This window comes from Drosophila ficusphila, unplaced genomic scaffold, assembly GCF_018152265.1.
Source record: "Drosophila ficusphila isolate 14025-0441.05 unplaced genomic scaffold, ASM1815226v1 contig_791, whole genome shotgun sequence".
Lineage (NCBI taxonomy): Eukaryota > Metazoa > Arthropoda > Insecta > Diptera > Drosophilidae > Drosophila > Drosophila ficusphila.
In genome coordinates this window covers 20,338,970-20,357,225 of record NW_025064737.1, presented here as the reverse complement: position 1 = coordinate 20,357,225, position 18,256 = coordinate 20,338,970, and the positions used below count along the sequence as shown (strand labels likewise).

Sequence of the window (18,256 nt, the reverse complement as noted above, 5' to 3'; positions counted from 1 at the left end):
CAGAAACTTGGTCACTGGCACACATTTCCCTCCAGCTCCCTCATCCCCGAATCCACTCACCGGCAGAACTTTTGTTGACCGAACAGATTAGCAGCTAATGGGAGAGCACTCTCACAGTAATTTCCGACAACTCAGCCATTAACAATTACCTCTTGTTAAGAAGAAATCAATGAAGATGAGAGTGAGAAAAGTGTGAAGTTCTGCATATTAATAAGCCGAAAAATAATGTTGGCCGTATGTGCAGCTAAAGATTTTAAGTTTGCTCAACTCGGCTCAGTTGTAAATCCCAGTTCGTTGGGGAAAGATCTGATATTCGAACTATGAAAAGTACTGTGCACTTTGTGGTCGTGTTGCAGGCAGGTGACTATCTTCATCACCGGAAATCGGTGAAACATGAGTAACGCACACAAGGGGAAACAAATTCAACCTCTTAATTAAACGCTTAGACTCATATCTAATAATTACAAAATTACCTACATAAAGTGCTCAAAATAATGGAAGGGAAAGTTGAAAATTGCTTTGTATTTAAATTAGTAAATGTTATAACACACTGAATGTGCTGATGGAATTGTTTAATCCGATTGTTTTCTGTGTGCCTTACTCATTTGCGGATTGGTCTAGTTGCACAGTTTCGAGCCTAATGCTTTTCATTTCGTTGACACCAGTTTGTTTGTGGCTCGCTGCAGCAAAGCTGAGTGCGCCTGATTACAGGGCCGGGTTTGAGGACTATAATGTCGCTGCAGACAGCAATCAATTGCAGGAGAAGACGAAGAATCGGAGGCCCGCAGTGCAAGTAAAAGTGACAAATGAAGTGGAAAGTGCCCTCAGAACGAATCCAATGGCGATGGCGATGATGATGCGGATGAGAAATCGGGGCGGTGAGCGGTGGCAGGCGGCGAACTACTTTGACACACAAATGCCATTGCTGTCTGGCCTAATGAGTCCCGGCCGACTGCCAATATTGGATGGGCCGAGCTGGAGGCACAACCCGTCCACCCAGCCCAGTTCGGTTGAGCAGCAATTACTCCGCCTGCAGCCGGACTACAAATTGCTCTACAATGCCGAGCACCACACCTACTTCCACCTGCACACCCTCGTCCCGGAGGACATCGCCACGGTCCGGCCAGGAGCATCGCAATCCGAGGCGCCACCGCACCGGCGACTTTTCCAACAGGTCGTGGGCAACACGCTGACCGCCGCCTTTGGCCTGAACGTGATGAACAAGGGGCAGGTGGGGGGTCAGGTGGAGTTCGCCAGCGAACAGGTGAATCTCTACGATGCCGCCTCCCTGCGACGCTCACGCTTCAATCCCTTCAATCCCACGCGGTGAGTGATGGAGGTGAAAAACGACACGACTACCAGCCGCGAATTTTGAGAGCAATTTTCGGGGTTTTAAAAGTCTCGATTACGATATTTTTGGGAGGACTTAAAAGCAGGAGAATGCGATTTGAAATGTTGTGAAGTTTGTACGAAGCATTCATTAATGAATAGCATATATGTTGGAATAGTTTAAGATTTTATTTTCTTATTGTTCTTTTCAGAATCCTTATCCACGGGTGGCTGGGAAATGCCAATGCAAATATGTACACTGAGCTATTGCCGGCTTATTTCAATCTTAAAACTGGCAACTACAACATATTCACCGTGGACTGGGGACGTGGAGCCATAGCCGACTATATAACAGCCAGTTATAGAGTGAAGCCAGTGGGTCAGGTGCTGGCCAAGTTCGTGGACTTTCTGCACCAGGAGGCGGGACTGCGCTTCGAGGATCTCCAGCTGGTTGGATTCAGCATGGGCGCCCATGTGGCGGGACTGGCGGGAAAGCATCTGCAGACTGGGAGACTTCGGATGATCCGAGCCCTGGATCCGGCACTTCCCTTCTTCAGATATGCCAAGGAAAAGGAGCGTTTGACCCCGGAGGATGCTGAGTACGTGGAGGTACTGCACACCAGCGTGGGCAGTTATGGCTTCGATCGACCCGTGGGTCATGCGGACTTCTATGCCAATTGGGGCAGCCAGCAGCCAGGATGTTTTTGGCATGAGTGCAGCCACTGGAGGGCCTTTATGCTGTTTGCCGAGAGTCTCTCGAGGAATCGAGATGATGGCTTCTTATCCAAGGGCTGTCCAGCCGGTGAATGGCAGCAGTTGACCCGCTTCCATCGCTGCCCAAAGGATACTGGCATTATCCAGAGCATGGGCGGCGATTTGGCCAACGTTTCGGCGGACTTCTTGGCCCAAAGACAGGGTGTCTATTATTTCCTAACAAACGAACAGCCACCCTATGTTTTAGCACAAAATGCCAGCACGGAAAGGGTGGCACAAATAAATAAAGAGAGGAATGGCTGAGAGAACGTAATGAGCAAAATGCAAGTGCAGTTCGCGTTTTTATTTCTAATTAGTAAGAGCATGTTGTACTACACACACACACAAATACACACATATGTACGAGAGTCTGTTTGTGTGTTGTCCCATTTCTAAAAGCCGGCAAAATTAAAAAATGCTACCATGTGTAAAATGCCTTTCATGCCAGTAGCAGGCAGCAAAAAAAAGGGAGTAAAATTTATGAAAACATCCATGCAGGGCGAACACAAAAAACAGAGTGTAGTTCAGTCTGGAAAATCAACTAGAAATAGGTATGACGAAAAAAAGAAATAAAACCATGAACTAATTCCATTTAACAGGACCGGGATCTCTTTGGTTATCAAACAGGTTAAGTGAATCAAATTCTATATTTAATCCTGTAGATATTTATTTGAATTCATTTTTATTAGGAAAAGTAAGAAAGGTTTTTTAAAATTAAACATAAGAGGTAATTTTAGGAAAACAGAGATAAAAGCTCCTCTTGCGTCCCATTAAAATTTTCGCCTGCATGCTGGTATCATAAATTCAAAAACTTGGCTAAGTTCGCAAGTCAAGGTTTAATTGGCCACGGCAGTAACACACCCCGGAAGATATAGCACACTTTGGGGCATTGAGACCTTGGATCTGGCCAAAATGTCGCACGACTGCCGCTAATGTGATTTTTACGCATCATTTGAGTGAACAGCCAGCAATTGGCCGAAGGGCACAACAACAATGAAAACTTGGCCGTTCCGGACGGATGCCATAGGAAATTACGTGAACAAATATTGGCTAAAGCAAACACACATATTGCGCACAGCCTTCCCTTGAGTTTGTAAAAAAAGAAAAACACAAGAATATTTATTCAGAACATTTTTCTAATAAGCCAAGTCTGTTTGATTTTCGTTATCTAAGAAAATGCATATGAAATGTGCGCTTGTACGGAAATGGAAATTAACAAATATACGAAATATTTCAGACTGATACATGTAACTCAAACAACTTTATTGTACTTTGCTTTTAAGGAACTATAGATAATTAAAATATTCATTTGACATATTTTATTGATTGATTTTATAACTGCCTTACCACAAAATGGTCTCCAAATAATTCATATCCTTCGTTTCACTTCAGTTTTAACTTCTTTACGAATGCTCGCACAAAATTAAATGTGTTTCCCTTCACTGGCTGCTCAAACTCAATTAATTTGATTCGGATTTATCACTTGCAGCAGCAATAATAAAATTAGCTTAAGACAAGCCAAGAAATTCACTTTGGACTCGAGAATTTAATTTTTTCCTTGGTTAACTTGTCTGATGATTTCCTTGCGGGCAGACAAAAGAATCGAGTGGAAAACGAATCGAATAAAATCCGCCGACTGTTGCCAGTTGTGCACTGCAAAGCAAACTGAAAATGTTCTCAGCCAAATGGAAAGACTGCAAAAAACATGCAGAAAAGATGGCTAATTTGTGTCGCGTCTTCCAGCGAAGGGGTGAGAACCGAGGGGTTGCGGGTGGGGAATCGGTGGCTTTGGGTGGAGGTTACTCTGGGAAGCCTATGAAATGTGGCCCGCACTTGAGCCAAAGAGTTGACGCACAAACTGCAGCAACACTGAGCTGAAAGCCCGAACGGAAAACTGAGCTGAGCCCTTAGACAATGCATTCCTAATTCCTTTTAGAGGGTGGCAAATTGACAGGGGGAGGCAAGTTCCCGGTACACAAAAGAAAAAAAGTATGCTAAGCTATAAGAAATGTTAGGTTGGGATGTGAATTACCCAACTGAATTAAGTTGTAAATATTAAGGCATGTCATTTACACATTAGCAAACTTTTTTGATAGAATAATAGCCTAATAAATATAAATCATGTAAACTTTTCTGTGTGTACGAAGAGTTTTGAGCCTGTCTGTCTATTCTTTTTAGGACTGGCAGCACATCAAACCGAACTGAGTGCAAGTCCCTGGGAAGTAGTCATAAAGTGTCGCGTTCCGTGCTTCCGTTCCGGTTACCTCTTTCCACTCCCACCCCCTCCCCCGTTTTCCCCTTCTGTGAAAAGTCCTGATACCTGTCCCCCACCCCTCAACCCGCAATGGCTTCCGGCGCACGCACCTAAAAGCGGACGGATAAGTTTGCCAGCTGTTTGTCTCCGGCTGAAAGCGCATATTACTTTGGCCACAAGCGCTCTTCCTGCAGTAATAAGCAGCCGGATTAGTCGTGCTATTCATCTCCTCCTCTCTGGGAAAAGCAGAACATCTTTTATCTGAGAAACTTAAGCAATTGTATTGACAGACCTCAACATTTTTCAAATGATTTCGAGTGTAAGCCTAAGGAATTAAACCATAAATAACACAAAATTCTCTGTATTTTTTCCTTAGTTCATTTCGGTAGCTAAAACTGAAGCTCAGTTTCTGGCTGAATGGAGGGAAACCAATGTTTGACAAGATTGTGGCAAAAAAAAGGAACGTCAGCCCCATGAGGGTGCGAAAAGATCCCCGACAACGGCAACAGCAGGTGGCCTTGGGAGGCGGAAAATTGTTCGGAGCGTGTGGGTGGGCGGGATCCTGTTGTCAACACACACCGCTGGAGGTCCTCGGTTAGGTGACCAACGGAACGTTTATTTAATTGAAAGGTCAGGCTGTTGGATACAGTTGCTCAAACCGTTTGGGGCGGGAAGGGAATGGAGCACCACAACAGTGAATGGAACAAAAGGTTGATTAAAGGGAAAATGAAGATTACAACTGAAAGCGGGGAAAGGATTAGTCGCTAGAAAGGATTTCAATGGAAGTGAAAATTGTTAAAGCCGAGTTCGGTGGACCTAGATAAGGTCAGCTATAAAAAAAACAAATAAAAAACTGAAGCTACGAAAGTACAGTTTTGGGTCACCTTTTGCCAAACCAAAGGAAACTGGAAAAAATCTGATGTAGTTCGTTTAGGAATTGGATTACAAATGTTGTAAGGCACTTTAAAATGGAACTGAAATTTTAGAAGCTTTATATAATACTTTGCGAAAAAACAACCACCCTCGGCGTAAAAGTTGTGGTAACTATCAAATCAAACTAGCAGGTAACAATTACATCATTTTGCAGACAATACCAAATGGAACAAGGACTTTTCGGTTTTTGGGGGCCAGGTCGGTGCACTTATATCCGAAACTCACTCAAACAATTAGCTGAGGAGGCGAGGCTGAGGTCGAGGGGTGTGACTCACAGCGCGTCGTCGTCAACGGAAGCCCTATGAAAAAGTTTCAGTTTTTGCGCAAACAAATTGGATTATTCGATTACGTGTTTGTACAAGCGCATTGAGGAGGTCCAGGGGGTTGGGGGGACTGAGGCGGGGAAAACCAGGTGAGTTGCAGGTGGGCGGGCAGAGCTGAGGTTGGATTGTAAAGCGGCCAAGGGAACAAGTTTTTAAGGGCACCTCTGGGGTTCGGTTTCTTTTTTCATAGGGGTTGGCATTCTTCTTGTTTGATTTTGATTTATTTGGCATTTGTTTGCCAATTGGCAAATGTTTGCAAATCTATAGAGAGCGGAAATGTAATCTATTATAGATAGACTCCATCTCCATCCGATGGAAAATCAAACATTTTCTGCATTTACATTCTTTGTGAAAGAAAAAATGGAATGTCAAACATTAAGCCTTTACTGAATATTGTAAATTGGTTTTAAGGGCATTAAGGTACTTAAACATTTTAAAACATAATACACTGTTATTAATCAATAATATGATTAATATTTAAGCTGTATAAGGGCATTGGACGTTTATTAAAGTAATTAAAAAAGTATAAAATTTTCAACGAAACCAAAGGTATAAATTTCTTTAACGAGTTTTAAACTGCAGCACTGGTGTCCTTAAAAGGTGCCTAAAAATAAAACCCAACCAACTGACCGGCACCCAAATTGAAAGTCAATATAGTGAACAGTTGGCAAACACCTCGTGCTGCCAGCAGCTGAAATTTATTGTTACAAACTGGCTTAATTGCTGGCCAATCGTTGGAAGGGGCTTTTCAAATTCTGCCCGACTCTTTTCTAAGCTTTTATTGAACGGGGAAAGCGGGTGAATTGTGCTCGTAGTCTGGGCACATTGATTGCTTGCTTTTAAAATGAATTTTATATAGTGGCTTTGGCCAGGTGTTTGACACTTGTGCAATATGTGGATGGATGGTGCTCTTATTTATTTTGCTTTTAATTTCTTGTTCGCAGTGAGCGGCCCGCAGCTGTCATTGTGTCCGTCAGATGGTGCGTATGAGTGATTTTTAATTTGAATTTAAACCAAACAAAAGGCAAAAGGCCAGCACACAAGTAGTAAACATCCTTGCTTTAATAAATCTCGAGTCTCAAGGAAGCCCGCAGCTAAGGAAACACGAAAATCAACAAACTAGTGGCAATAAGGCGTCCGGGTAAAGTGTGAAGAGCAAAAGTTCGGGCACTGGGTAGTTAAGGTACAACATGTGCAAGTTATGTACAATCGATAAACTCGAGCCGAGTACATTTTGCTGACTGGCTGACAATTAACCCCTTACGTGCCAATTGGTTGCTAAATAAATTAACCCTCACACACACACACACACACACGAGTCAGCAGAAATCTTGGCATTTTAATTGGCACAGCCGACGCCTTCAAGTCGGCCATAAAAAGTTTGCTTCCAGTAAACTTCAAAGGCTTTAACGGAAACATAACCTTAATGCCAAACGCCTCAAAACTTGGGTAAACTTGAATGCCCGGGCAAAGTAAGGTAATTAAATTAGGCCTTTGTTTACTTTTTGCACAACGCCCTTTCTCTCTATTGTTTCGGCCGTAATATAATGAAAATTAATCAAGCATACGCCATGTGTGACATGGGTGAAATACTTGTAATGGTCAAAAGTAGGGAAGCTTTATAGTAAACACTCTTGAATTACATAAACATTGAAACATTTTCTTGTATAAACAAAAAGGTATTTTACCTACCTTAATTTTACCTTTCCTATCTTTTTCCTCATCGATATTTCCCGCCCGTCGTTCAATACAATACAAATTGAACGGTTTACATTATAATTCTTTGAACGAGTGACGCCATTTCTGGCATTCCTTAACTGTGCAGCGATTCCCCAGAAAGGAAGAAAGGGAGGGACTCCCCGTCACTTTCAACAATGACATTCGGTGACCCCACAATGTGCCCCCTTTTTTTGGCCCTCCCCTGAGTGCAAACATTGTGCAAAATGTGCATATGCCACTGGGCTTCTGTGAGTTCTCCGAGCTTCACAAACTTTCCCTACCGCAATTTTTGTCGTTTGTTGGCATTTTACTTTCCCAGTCTCTCTCCAAGCTTTCTCTGTTACTTTTTTATTTGCTCGGATTTTTATACATGAGTTTGTATTTCATTTTATGTCGTACGCATACGGTAACGAACAAAGCACTTGGGGAAAAAATTAAGCAATTTATAACAAAAATGTTCTTCTTTATTGCTTGCAGAAAAAAATTGTCAACGAAATAATCAAATAAACCCGTCGATTTACACTAATTGTTTGATTGTTTCCAGCACCGAATGGTAGTTTAATTGTTTGCACTTTTTTTCAGTGCTGTATTTTATATGTTCTGAATTTTCTTTATTTTACTTTTGTATTCGCCGAGTTGTTACTTAATTAAATAATCCTAGATACCTGAAAAATGAACAATTTATTTTCTGAATTTACACTCGCCTATCTGATAATTGTTCTTAAATTTATTAAAGCAATCCACAAACAAAATATTATGTTTTTGACCACTCAAACTTTAAACAAAACTGAACTCATCTTCAATGTTTTACTTTCCCTGGGGTGCTGGTCTAAACTTTTGTTTCAGTTTTTATTTATATGCCAATTATTAAGGCCGCATGGGCTGCCAAAGGCAAGAGCCAAGTTCAAGCTGGCTTATCCCCACCGCAACATTTTGGATCGCTCCACTCCGCTCAGCAAAAGTTTGATTAAATTTTTATTTGAATTTTTGCTTTTAAAGTTCGGCTAAAAGTTTCCCTTTTCTCCCCACATAATAAAACGAGAATGAATTTAATCCGGACAGGTAAACGGATATTTCATGAAAGGAAGTCAATCATAATAAATTAATAATTTGATCGAGGCTTAAAACCCTTTTGGTGGCCGCTTTCAATAGCTCGTTTCTTAAATGCAATAATAAATTAGCACTATAAAGACCAAGACCTATGGCTTACCCGGCATATAGAGAGGTGGCATTCATCTCCGATACTGACCTGCAAAATACAGAGAGCAGAGCGGAAAAGGAAATACGATTATAATAATGTCAACTATAAGTTTTTAGATCTAAAGTCTATTACGGGAAAAGCTAAAGATAACGACGAAAAACAGCAACACGAGCAAAAACTCCAACTACGTTTAACTAGGAAATTAAGTTGTCTGTTTATTTATTTATTTTTTCTTTGAGGAAGGGGAAGAGAAAGAGAGAGAGATAGACTGGCATCAACAGCTCAGGGAATATAAAGCCAATTTTTTCTGCTGTAAATTGCATTTCCCTTCGAGGGTTAGACGATATCCCCGGGCCGAGAGACAAGGAGTAAAGTGAGGGGTAAAGTGAGTGGAAAATCTGCCCTGTTGATAGGTAAAGCGAAGCAAAATCAACTAGCGCTGAACGAAGGGAATATGAAATGCAAAAGCATAAGTTTAAGTGAAGGTTGGAGGTCTGCCCGATGTCCATCAAAAACTCGGGATGGAAGCACCATAAAACCATATCAAATGTCAACTTGGAGTGGTAGTTGTCCAGGAAATTTTTTCATTCTTTTATGCTATCAACTAGGGGCAATCTGTCAAGAAAATATGATGAAATGCAAAATGGTGAAACAAACAATTTTTAGAACGCTGCCAATAAAACAAACTTCACCAAGTTTATTGGAACCTTCATCCTTTTTTTTACTATTTTAAATGCTGAAAATTTTTGCTTTCCGTTTGCAAGTGACGTTTGGTTGCCATCTGCGAGTAAAGAATTGGCAGCTTATTGGCCAAAGAGTTTCCAAACACCAGCCAAGTAAATTTCTTGGCAAAAGATTTTATGAGACACAATTGACAACCTGAAGCCAAATGGCTTTCTTGACTTATTACTGAATGGTGGTAAGCTTTTTCAACTAATAAATAGTATAAGTAAATGTAATAAAAGTTCGATTCAAATGCCAACTTTAAACTTAAAACTTAGTCAGCAATGAAAGTCTTAGACAAGATTTTCCCTACTAAGAAGCCAATACTTTTCCTGAAAGAAAGTTATGAAAGGGCAGTGAAATTGTGATGGAAGTAATCTCTATATTCTGCCTCCATCTCTTATTCCGTTTCGACAATCAATATCGCACTTTGACACAAGTTTCATTAGAGAACATATTGATCCGTGGGCAGCAGAAGTTATCCTTCGGCCCAACAAGATGAGCAAGGAGCAAAAAGAACCAAGTGACGAGCTGCACGTGCCAAAGTCTCAAGTTTAGCTGTTGCTGTGGCTATTCACAAAAAAATCGCTCGAGGCGCATTCGGGAAAAGCTAGTGCGGAGGTGGTATGTGGAAAATTGAGGAAAAAGCGAGTGGGATGAGCAGAAGGATGACGACAGCTTGGGCCTGTCACGGTAAACGCGACGTGAGCGTTTGCTTGGCCTTTGGCAAGTTTCTTATTGCATACATGTGAAACAGAAAAAGCGTCAAAAGGGAAAACTGGGTAGTGGAGAAAAAAATATTGTTGCATATTCATGTGCACACCAAGCAACGGACCGTTAGCAGGCTTTTGTAATTAAAAAAAGGAAAATTCTTCTCACGAAACAGGCACCTCCCGAATACAGTGTTAATAGTCCAAACTTCAAACGTGATTTGCCACTCTGAAAAATGCGGAAACAATTCTACAATTTGGAACTAGTTTTACAAACGTTAATTTTTTAAAGGAAAATATATTGTCATGAAATAAATTCAGTTCCTTCCCTTAAAAACAAGCTTTAAAAGTGCTGCCCAAAAATTCAAGGAAAATATTCAGCTTCGCGCCAAACTGTTTTTACTGTAAATCTTTTGCCTTTTATGTGGATGAGTTTCCATTTTGCGGAGGCGCCATATGGGGGGCGGTGGGCGTGGCTGAAGGATGGAAGAGTCGCAACGCTTAAGGATACTTGTGCAAGATTTATGATGTGTTAGTTTTTTTCGAGTGGAGTTCCTCGCCCAACATGCATATGCATATGCTCAAGCATGCAATTTCTGTTTTCCACTGTTTCACCCTCGGTTTTTTGCCCCTTTTCCCGCTTTGCATTTGGCAAATGGCGCTCAATTTTTTAATGAGCGTGGCGGAAATGTGGAAATTTTCTGCAAGTCTCTGTGTCTGTGTGTGTGTGTGTTTGCGGGGTGTGAGCGTGTGGGTGTAACTTTGATTTATGAACATCGGCCCGGCATCCGACAGATTTTGTCATTTTCAGCTGTCGCTCTTTGTGGTAGAAAGTGCGCTTTTAGGCGGTGGCAGAAGAAAATTATTTTTAATGGTCACAGCCATGAAGTGTCCTCTGCATCTCCCTACACTTTCAGATATTGATACGTAAACCCTTCGCCGGAGCACTTAAACTGTATTTACGCACATGCGTCCATTAATCAAACAATTTATCAAAACATGTCATTTGACGGGGGACTCCGAGGAGTGGCAGGATGTTCGACTACTTCTTCTATTATCGGGCAACCGAACCGGATGAAATCGACTGGAGGACTCAGATTGCTGGCATCGTGTTGGGGAGCTGTCAATCAAGATGACGACAATGATCGTTCATTGGCATGCTTCCTGAAGCCAATTATCTGCAGTCAGGGGCCACAAACACTCATCCACTTTGCGAAAAGCAAATTTACATTGTTGGTTAGCAAAGACAATGGTAAGTGGTCCTGTAATCCTGTAGGCCTTATATGTATGTTTAAGATACATTGTAAAAAAGAAATTCTTATAAATTAACACTATAGTAACATTTTATTTCATTTTGAAAAGCCATTAAAAATAGGTATATTTTTAAGAGTACATTTAAAATATACCCCACTAAATTCCTTGAGCTTCTCAGCCATATTTACATACACAAGCAGCTGAATTCCTAAGATGGGTATAGTTAACCAAAAGCGGCAGCCAGGACCCACAAAATCTGAAGAAGGTTGATAACAAGTCGTTCATAAACACCCACACGAAGACGAAAGAGCGACTCTTGTGTGCTCTCACTTACAGCAGGATAATGCAAAGTTAGTGATAATGTTTGAACAAAAAGAGCACGCAAACAAGATGAACGAAGGACTGGTGGCATAAAAGGATATGAGAGTGTAAGCAGGCATTTAACCTCTTACAAGAGGAGCCATCCTTCTTAAGATTGGCTTTTGGTTTATTGATGGCAGGGTAAATATTTTACGTGAACGTAAGTGTGTCAAAAAATGTGTGGAGAAATGGATCAAATGACGCAGGAGAAAGTGATTAAATGTATTAGAATCATTAAGAGCTACAAAAACATAAAATATTACTACACGTCTCAAATGTATTTTTCATTTATTCTTGTATGATATATTTACACTTGACTTCTTCAACACTGAAAACTTTTCCTTTTTAACGCAACTTTTGGACTCGTTTTCATTGTATTCATTGTAAGTATTCCGAGACTCTTTCCAGACTGTCCCCTTTTCCGTTTTCCCAGTTTCTATTTGGTAAACATTTCCCCGTCAGCGCCGCCGGATGATGCTTCGCATTTTCCATTTTCCATCTCTCAGCATCCGCTTTGCATAGTGGGGGAAATTTAAAGCGTACTTCTAGGGGCTCCTCGAGAGGTTTCCTACATTTTGGCAATTCTTGTATCGCATTTGGCTCGCTTGAGTGGGTGTGCGTGCTCCTAACGTATGCATGTGTGTCAAAGCCATGCAAAAAGGAAAAACGACGGCATACTTTTCGGGGCGCACTCAGACACACTCCTTTTAAATCAGCATTCATTCAGTTTTACGGTCTCTCAGGTTTTTTACCCCTTGTGCGAGCACGCCTCCTTCACATAATTGAATTTTTATGACCGAGGCGACAAGCCGAAGAAAAAGGGAGCCAAGGAAAGCACCAGAAAAAGTAAGAACAATAAACCAAACAGCCATAAAATAACCATAAATCCAAATTTTTGAAAGCGCCTAGGCCGCGTAGCACAATGTTTTTTATTAGCTGCCATAATCGAAGTTCGGTGTTCGAGCCTCGAACTTAGCCATGTGTCCGCTTACTGCGACCAAACATGCGACAATTCCGATTCGCAAGATTGCAACTGCAGTTTGAACTCAAGATTGGCTCAATATCGGCACACAGAAAATAATATATATGCATTTCAATTTATACATTTCTTAAGACGAATTATAAAATGAAGAATACTGACACTAACTTTTACATTCAAATTATCCTTTTGATATTTATAAAATATGATTAAAAATTTCTGGTCTTAGATCTCCTTTTTTTTTCCTGTGCAAACTATAGTTTTTCTGCTGAATTTTTTTCAGAGTCGAAACTTTAACCGTCTGGCCCAAAAAGGGCATTTCCGGGCAATAAAAGTCCGACGCGTTGCAATTTCCATTGCACTGCGCACAGTGCAATGAACTGGAGGCCCGGAGACAACAGCACGGTAAACTTTTGAACATGGCGTGATTTGCGCCTAAAAGTGTGCAGCAAACTGCAAGAACAATGCGGCCCGATAAGCAGGAAAAGCAAGCAGACAGGAGAGGGTGAAAGGATAATGGTTGGGGGGCGGAGATGGTCAGAGGAACAGGTCCAGACACTGAAACACAGAGACAGATCCCAAACTGACAACCGTCGGAAAGCAGGCTTTGTTTTGTCCAAAAATGCCCAACGAAACGTCTGGTTTATGTTTCATTTCGGTGCATTTCATTGTGCAGGGATGCCATCAAAAATGGGGAGTAAAAAAAAAACATAAAACAATTTGTACCCCTCGCTTTAATTTGGAATGTATGTTTTAAAAACACATTCTCCTAACAAATCTACATAGTGGCTTTTATCTATTTCTTTAATTGCACACACTTCTCCAGCTTTTACAGCTTCCTTCGTAATTTATGCTGAACCCCAACGTTGGGTTTCCGTTTTCTGTAAAAAAAATGTATTTTCTTTTCTCTCAAAGTGGGAAGAATTTATCACGTTGAGTTTTTGTAACTTGCTGTTGCTTAATGTTCAAGTGGCGACCATCTCTTTCCTGCCGTTTTCCTGTCTCTTTCTCTCTCTTTCTGAAAGCCAGTGTGTATGTGGGTATGCGTATGCGAATGTGTTCATATTTGTTTGTTTTGTGCAGCTTGTTAAATATTTATCTGCCCTTTTTATGTGTTCTCTAACACCAGACGAATGGAAAAGCAAAGGGAATGTTGAATTTTCAACGGATTTCAGACTAATAAAACTAGGGAATGCTCCTGCTTTTTAACGAAGCTTTGATGAACAAGGTGAGCGATACACATTAAATTTTTGTATCTAATCTTGCAAAACTCTTCCAGTTCTCATTAAAGAGTATCAACAGCTCGTTTTCCTGCAGTTTGGTGTTTCTGTTTCATGATCCTGTTGCTATTTTGCCACTCTAGATTCCGTATATTCCATTTTGATGCGTTTTTTTAATTAGCTGCAATTAAAAATTTAAGTGGCCTTCCCCGACCAACGAAAGAGCCCCTGGTCAAGGAGCTTAAAGTACGACTTAAAGCCATGACAGAGACGTCTGTCTGCGGGCCAGTGAAATTTCATAACCTAATTAACTTTGAGAGCAGCGGTGCGGCTCTCAACTCCTTCAATTCGGACAAAGAAATTTCCATTTCACCGGTGGTCTGGAATGGGAACTTGAAACTTTGGAAAGTTTTTTGCTTTTGGCCGCTCCTCGGACTCTGCTAATTGCACTTTTTGAGTTTCCAATTATAGTAGGTTAAATATTTATTTAAAGCCAAATTGCGGAGTAAGCTGCAAATGTGAAACGTGGCCAGAGTACCGACCGCCCACAGAAAGTGGAATAACGTGACTTGCTATTTGTGTAACCTGGCCAAGGATCGGCGGTGGCAGGTCCCTTCTCCTCTATATAATGTTAAACAATGATGCGGGTGGATTGGGCGATTTAGGGGGTGGTCTACCGACAACAAAAGTTTAATTGAATTTCCTTCACCTGGCCAACTGACGTAAAACGGTCCACCGTTCCGCTCTTGTCGTATTTTATATATATCTCTGTCATTCTGATATATCGCACTTTTCTCAGCCTTGTGTCTTTTCTGAAGAGTGTCAAAGTCACTCTGTTTAATTAAGGTTAAGCTAGGCCTAGAAATATAGTGATGATTATGTGCTAATGTATTTTAAGTTTAAGAAATTCCTAATCTTGTTGTGCTTTGTTGACCCCAAATTGTGGAAAATGTTGTTTGCTTAACAAAAATATTACTCTTAAAATGTACACAGCTATGCAGAAATTAATTGCTTCATTGTATAAGCTTACGAGTTCATAACTTTATGTTACGTTTAAAGCCGCACGCAATCGATTTTGCTTAAATCAATTAAAACAAAGTGATGATGTAGCCAGTTGATATGGCCTATTAACTCGCATACAGAGGGGTGACTCCCCTCCTGTTGTTATAATGCATAACTTAAGATAAGCATAATCGCATTAAGCGGAATACTGCACATCACGTCCACGATGTTAACGTTAAGTTAATTGAACCCGTATTAACTTCCCAACCTTCGCGTTAGACTCCCCCTAGCAAATGCAAATAGCAGCCTCCTCAAAGCGTTTCCGTCAAATTACGCCGCCAATATGATATGGCTATAGTTATCGTTTATCGGGCTTGTGCGCCTCTGGGTCACCAAATCCATCCGCCACGTCCTTGATCGCTCCACTTTGACCCAATCCGCCCGCCCATCCCGCCCGCTTCCCCCACTTGCACGCTGCCTGCATATTAAACACTTGACTTGTGAATGCGTGCGGCGGTATCTCATATATGTATTTACCATATATCGATGCACTTGTATCTGCGTGTGTGGTCTCTGTGTCTGTTCGTGCAACGCCAAATTTATTCATAGCTTCCGCTTTTTGACTTATCATCGTGGTATTGCTTCGGCTGGACTTTATGTGGGTGTGCTTTGCGTATCGGTAAGATATAACCTTTGGAATTGATTGTGGGACGGTGATCCTTATATTCATTTCTAATTTTGTCTCAAACGTGCAAGTATGCGCATTAATGATTTTATTTTATTTATAGAATAAAAGTACAAATGTGTGCTCAGCTTTTCAAATTCCTTTTGATTATGCATTTGTAGATGAATTCCCCGAATTCTCTTAATGGTGAAATCATTAAATTTGTTGCGGTACAGATTTATTTTGCAACTTGCGTCTGTTTGTGCACTTTCGAGTAGATAAACGCATTTAAATTGCAAGGAAGTGCAAACTTTGCCACGTCTGCTGGCCGAAAATTTATGTTGACAACGTGCTGGGGCACCGCGTCACCGCTGCACCACCCCACCACCCATAGCACCACCCCATATCCCCTATTTCAACGACGCCCAGCTGTGAAAGTCGAATGAAATGACCAAACCAAACCAGAAAGTGCCGTGCGATTATTAATGGGTCATGTGTGCAGAGCTAAAGTCTTTCTAGTCCCATAGACACTTAAAGAAAAGTTCATTGCTTAATGTTTTCAAATTAATAAAAGGATGTGTATAAAAAGTTTTTCAAAATATATATTCCTAACTTGAGTGACATTTTTTATGATTTAATTTTCAAGTTAAAATTTTAATAGTAATATGTTCATTTTGTAAAGTGAAGGCTTTGGGAATAGAGTATCATGAAGTGGAGAAGGACGAGCATCCTATCCTTTACAACTTGGTCCGTGGCCCGAAAGTTTCGCTGCCCTGTGGTGAAAAGTTTTTAGCAGTCCCTCCATATTCCCAGCCCCAGTTACATTTCCCCCGCTGTCCTTTATTCGCCTCGTAGTTCATTTTTGGTAATTTCCCGCCTTTGGCTAGAGCAAATTATGAGCTTCATTTACATATTCGCATTTCCAACAGTGAGTAGCAACAAAGGGCTGAACTTGAAAACGCGATTTGCACGAATTTACAATCGCCATTTACATAAGTCCCTCCCTTTTCAAAAGGTGTTGCCCAATGCATAAATCATCAAAATACACACTCACACACACACACACATACACCCGCATCCAGGACATCGAACAACGGGGCGTATTGTTGATTTGAATTTGGAATTCCATAGACGAGTGGATCAAAAATGGAAAATGACAATGTAATTCTAATGAATACAGCTGTTGATGCTGCCGTCGATTCGCTGGAAACAATAAATTCCTTTTGCCATCGAAGGAAATTAAACCAATATTGCGTATACGCAGCGTAGGAAATTAAGTGGTTTGTCTTGGCGAAGATGAGGTAACAAGCTGTAGATTGTAAACGTGAGCAAATCTCAGCAGTACATGCCATTCATTTTCAAAAAGAAATGTACTTTATTTGGAGTTTTCCTGGAATTTTTCGCGGAGCTGATGAAGTCAACAGAGCGTTAAATCCAACATCTCCCACGGTAATTGTCAATTCAACGCAACCAACGCAACTTGACCCAAAACGTAGCCAAGTGCAAACGAAAAACGCAATAGGAGGAGATTTCAACCAAAAAAAAAACTGGGGAAAAACCGCTTTGCCCCTGACGTAATTAAAGCCTCCGAACCAGCGGAAGTTGCTAAACAAAAAAGGGAGAATGCGAAAAAATGTAGAATGCGTCGCTCTACCGTAACAAAATGCTTCCTGTTGCAGGCTGGAGAAAAGGAGCAGCTTGTTCAGTTGGGAAATTAAAAGTGCCACAGCAACAGAAAGACAGGGCTTAAAAACAAGCCGAAAAAATAGTACAGCGAATCAGGTGAAAGGGCGACAATAATTAGAACAGTAGAACGAATCCCGTCGAATGTTGTCGCATCTGTGCAATATCGCAGCAATATGTGTTGCAGCAACGGCAAATGCGGCAGCTGTTTTGCCACAATAACCGACTAGCGATGGCGAGAGCCGCAGAGGAACTTTAATTGATTGTGGTATCGCATGGCAAAAATAGACTTCTATTGGAAAGGGAGCATTGCACTATAAAATTGTGGTGTATATAACACAAAATTGGGAACGCTTTAAAACACAAACCTACATTTTCAGACTTTAAAAGCAATCATGATTATTGCTTCACTTAAAACTTATACTAAACAATTAAACAATTAATTGAAAGATCTTATCTGCCTTTCTGGTCAAAGGTCTTTGTTTTGGATCCGTGTTAAATTTCCATGTAATTAAACTCCTAGTTTATGTAGCATACTTTTCCGCGCAGCAGTTGCACTTGCAGCCGCAAACAACACGAATGCCAAGTGTCAGTTTTAATTTCAAAACATACATTTAGCGCAATTAATTTTCTGCAGTTCTCGCTGTTGTTTTTGTTGTTGCGTGTTTCACGCCATTCTATTTTAGCTTTGTTGTTTGCACCGAACAAGTTTTTTATGTCGTGAAATTTTCTAACACCTTTCTCCGCGATTTTCCGGCTTGTTTCGCATATCGCGTATCGTTTGTCAGTTTTGGAATGCGGCAAATGTGCTGGACTCACGCATCCCGCCAACATTTTTGAAAATCCTTTCATTACACCCCCTTCTTCCCTTATTCACTGCACTTGGGACAATTTTCCGGCGATTGTTATCGCCAGTCGTTTGTAACAATTGCACCCACACAGCGGCAAACACAATGGGTGAAAAATAATGCTCGCACAATTACATCAGCAGACATGGCTTAGTTTTTCCCGCTGCCATTTTTCCACTTTCCACGCTGCACCATTATAAATAACAAACAAGAAAATTGTTTATAATTACACATTAGCAGATAAAATATTGCATGTTGCCGATGTTGGCAGCCATTCGCCGCGAGCCTCTGTTTTGTGTGA

General features: G+C 41.0%; 2 protein-coding genes across 2 annotated transcripts in view; one reads left to right on the top strand and one right to left on the bottom strand.

The window, feature by feature from the left end:
• The window catches only part of LOC108095749 (RNA-binding protein P), a 91,154-nt gene that overhangs the window by 24,570 nt on the left and 48,328 nt on the right, over positions 1 to 18,256 (bottom strand). The gene's annotated exons all lie outside the window — the stretch shown is intronic.
• LOC108095750 lies at positions 555 to 2,538 on the top strand. Its single transcript, XM_017196936.1, has 2 exons — positions 555 to 1,326; positions 1,542 to 2,538. The coding sequence occupies exons 1-2, from the start codon at positions 563 to 565 to the stop codon at positions 2,344 to 2,346; spliced, it is 1,569 nt and encodes a 522-aa protein (XP_017052425.1). The 5' UTR covers positions 555 to 562; the 3' UTR covers positions 2,347 to 2,538.

Excerpts from the sequence above, each read along its gene's own strand:
- LOC108095750 (XM_017196936.1), top strand. The coding sequence starts at position 563 with ATGGAATTGTTTAATCCGATTGTTTTCTGTGTGCCTTACTCATTTGCG. Across the intron at positions 1,327-1,541 it reads AATCCCTTCAATCCCACGCG|AATCCTTATCCACGGGTGGC; the intron begins GTGAGTGATGGA and ends TGTTCTTTTCAG.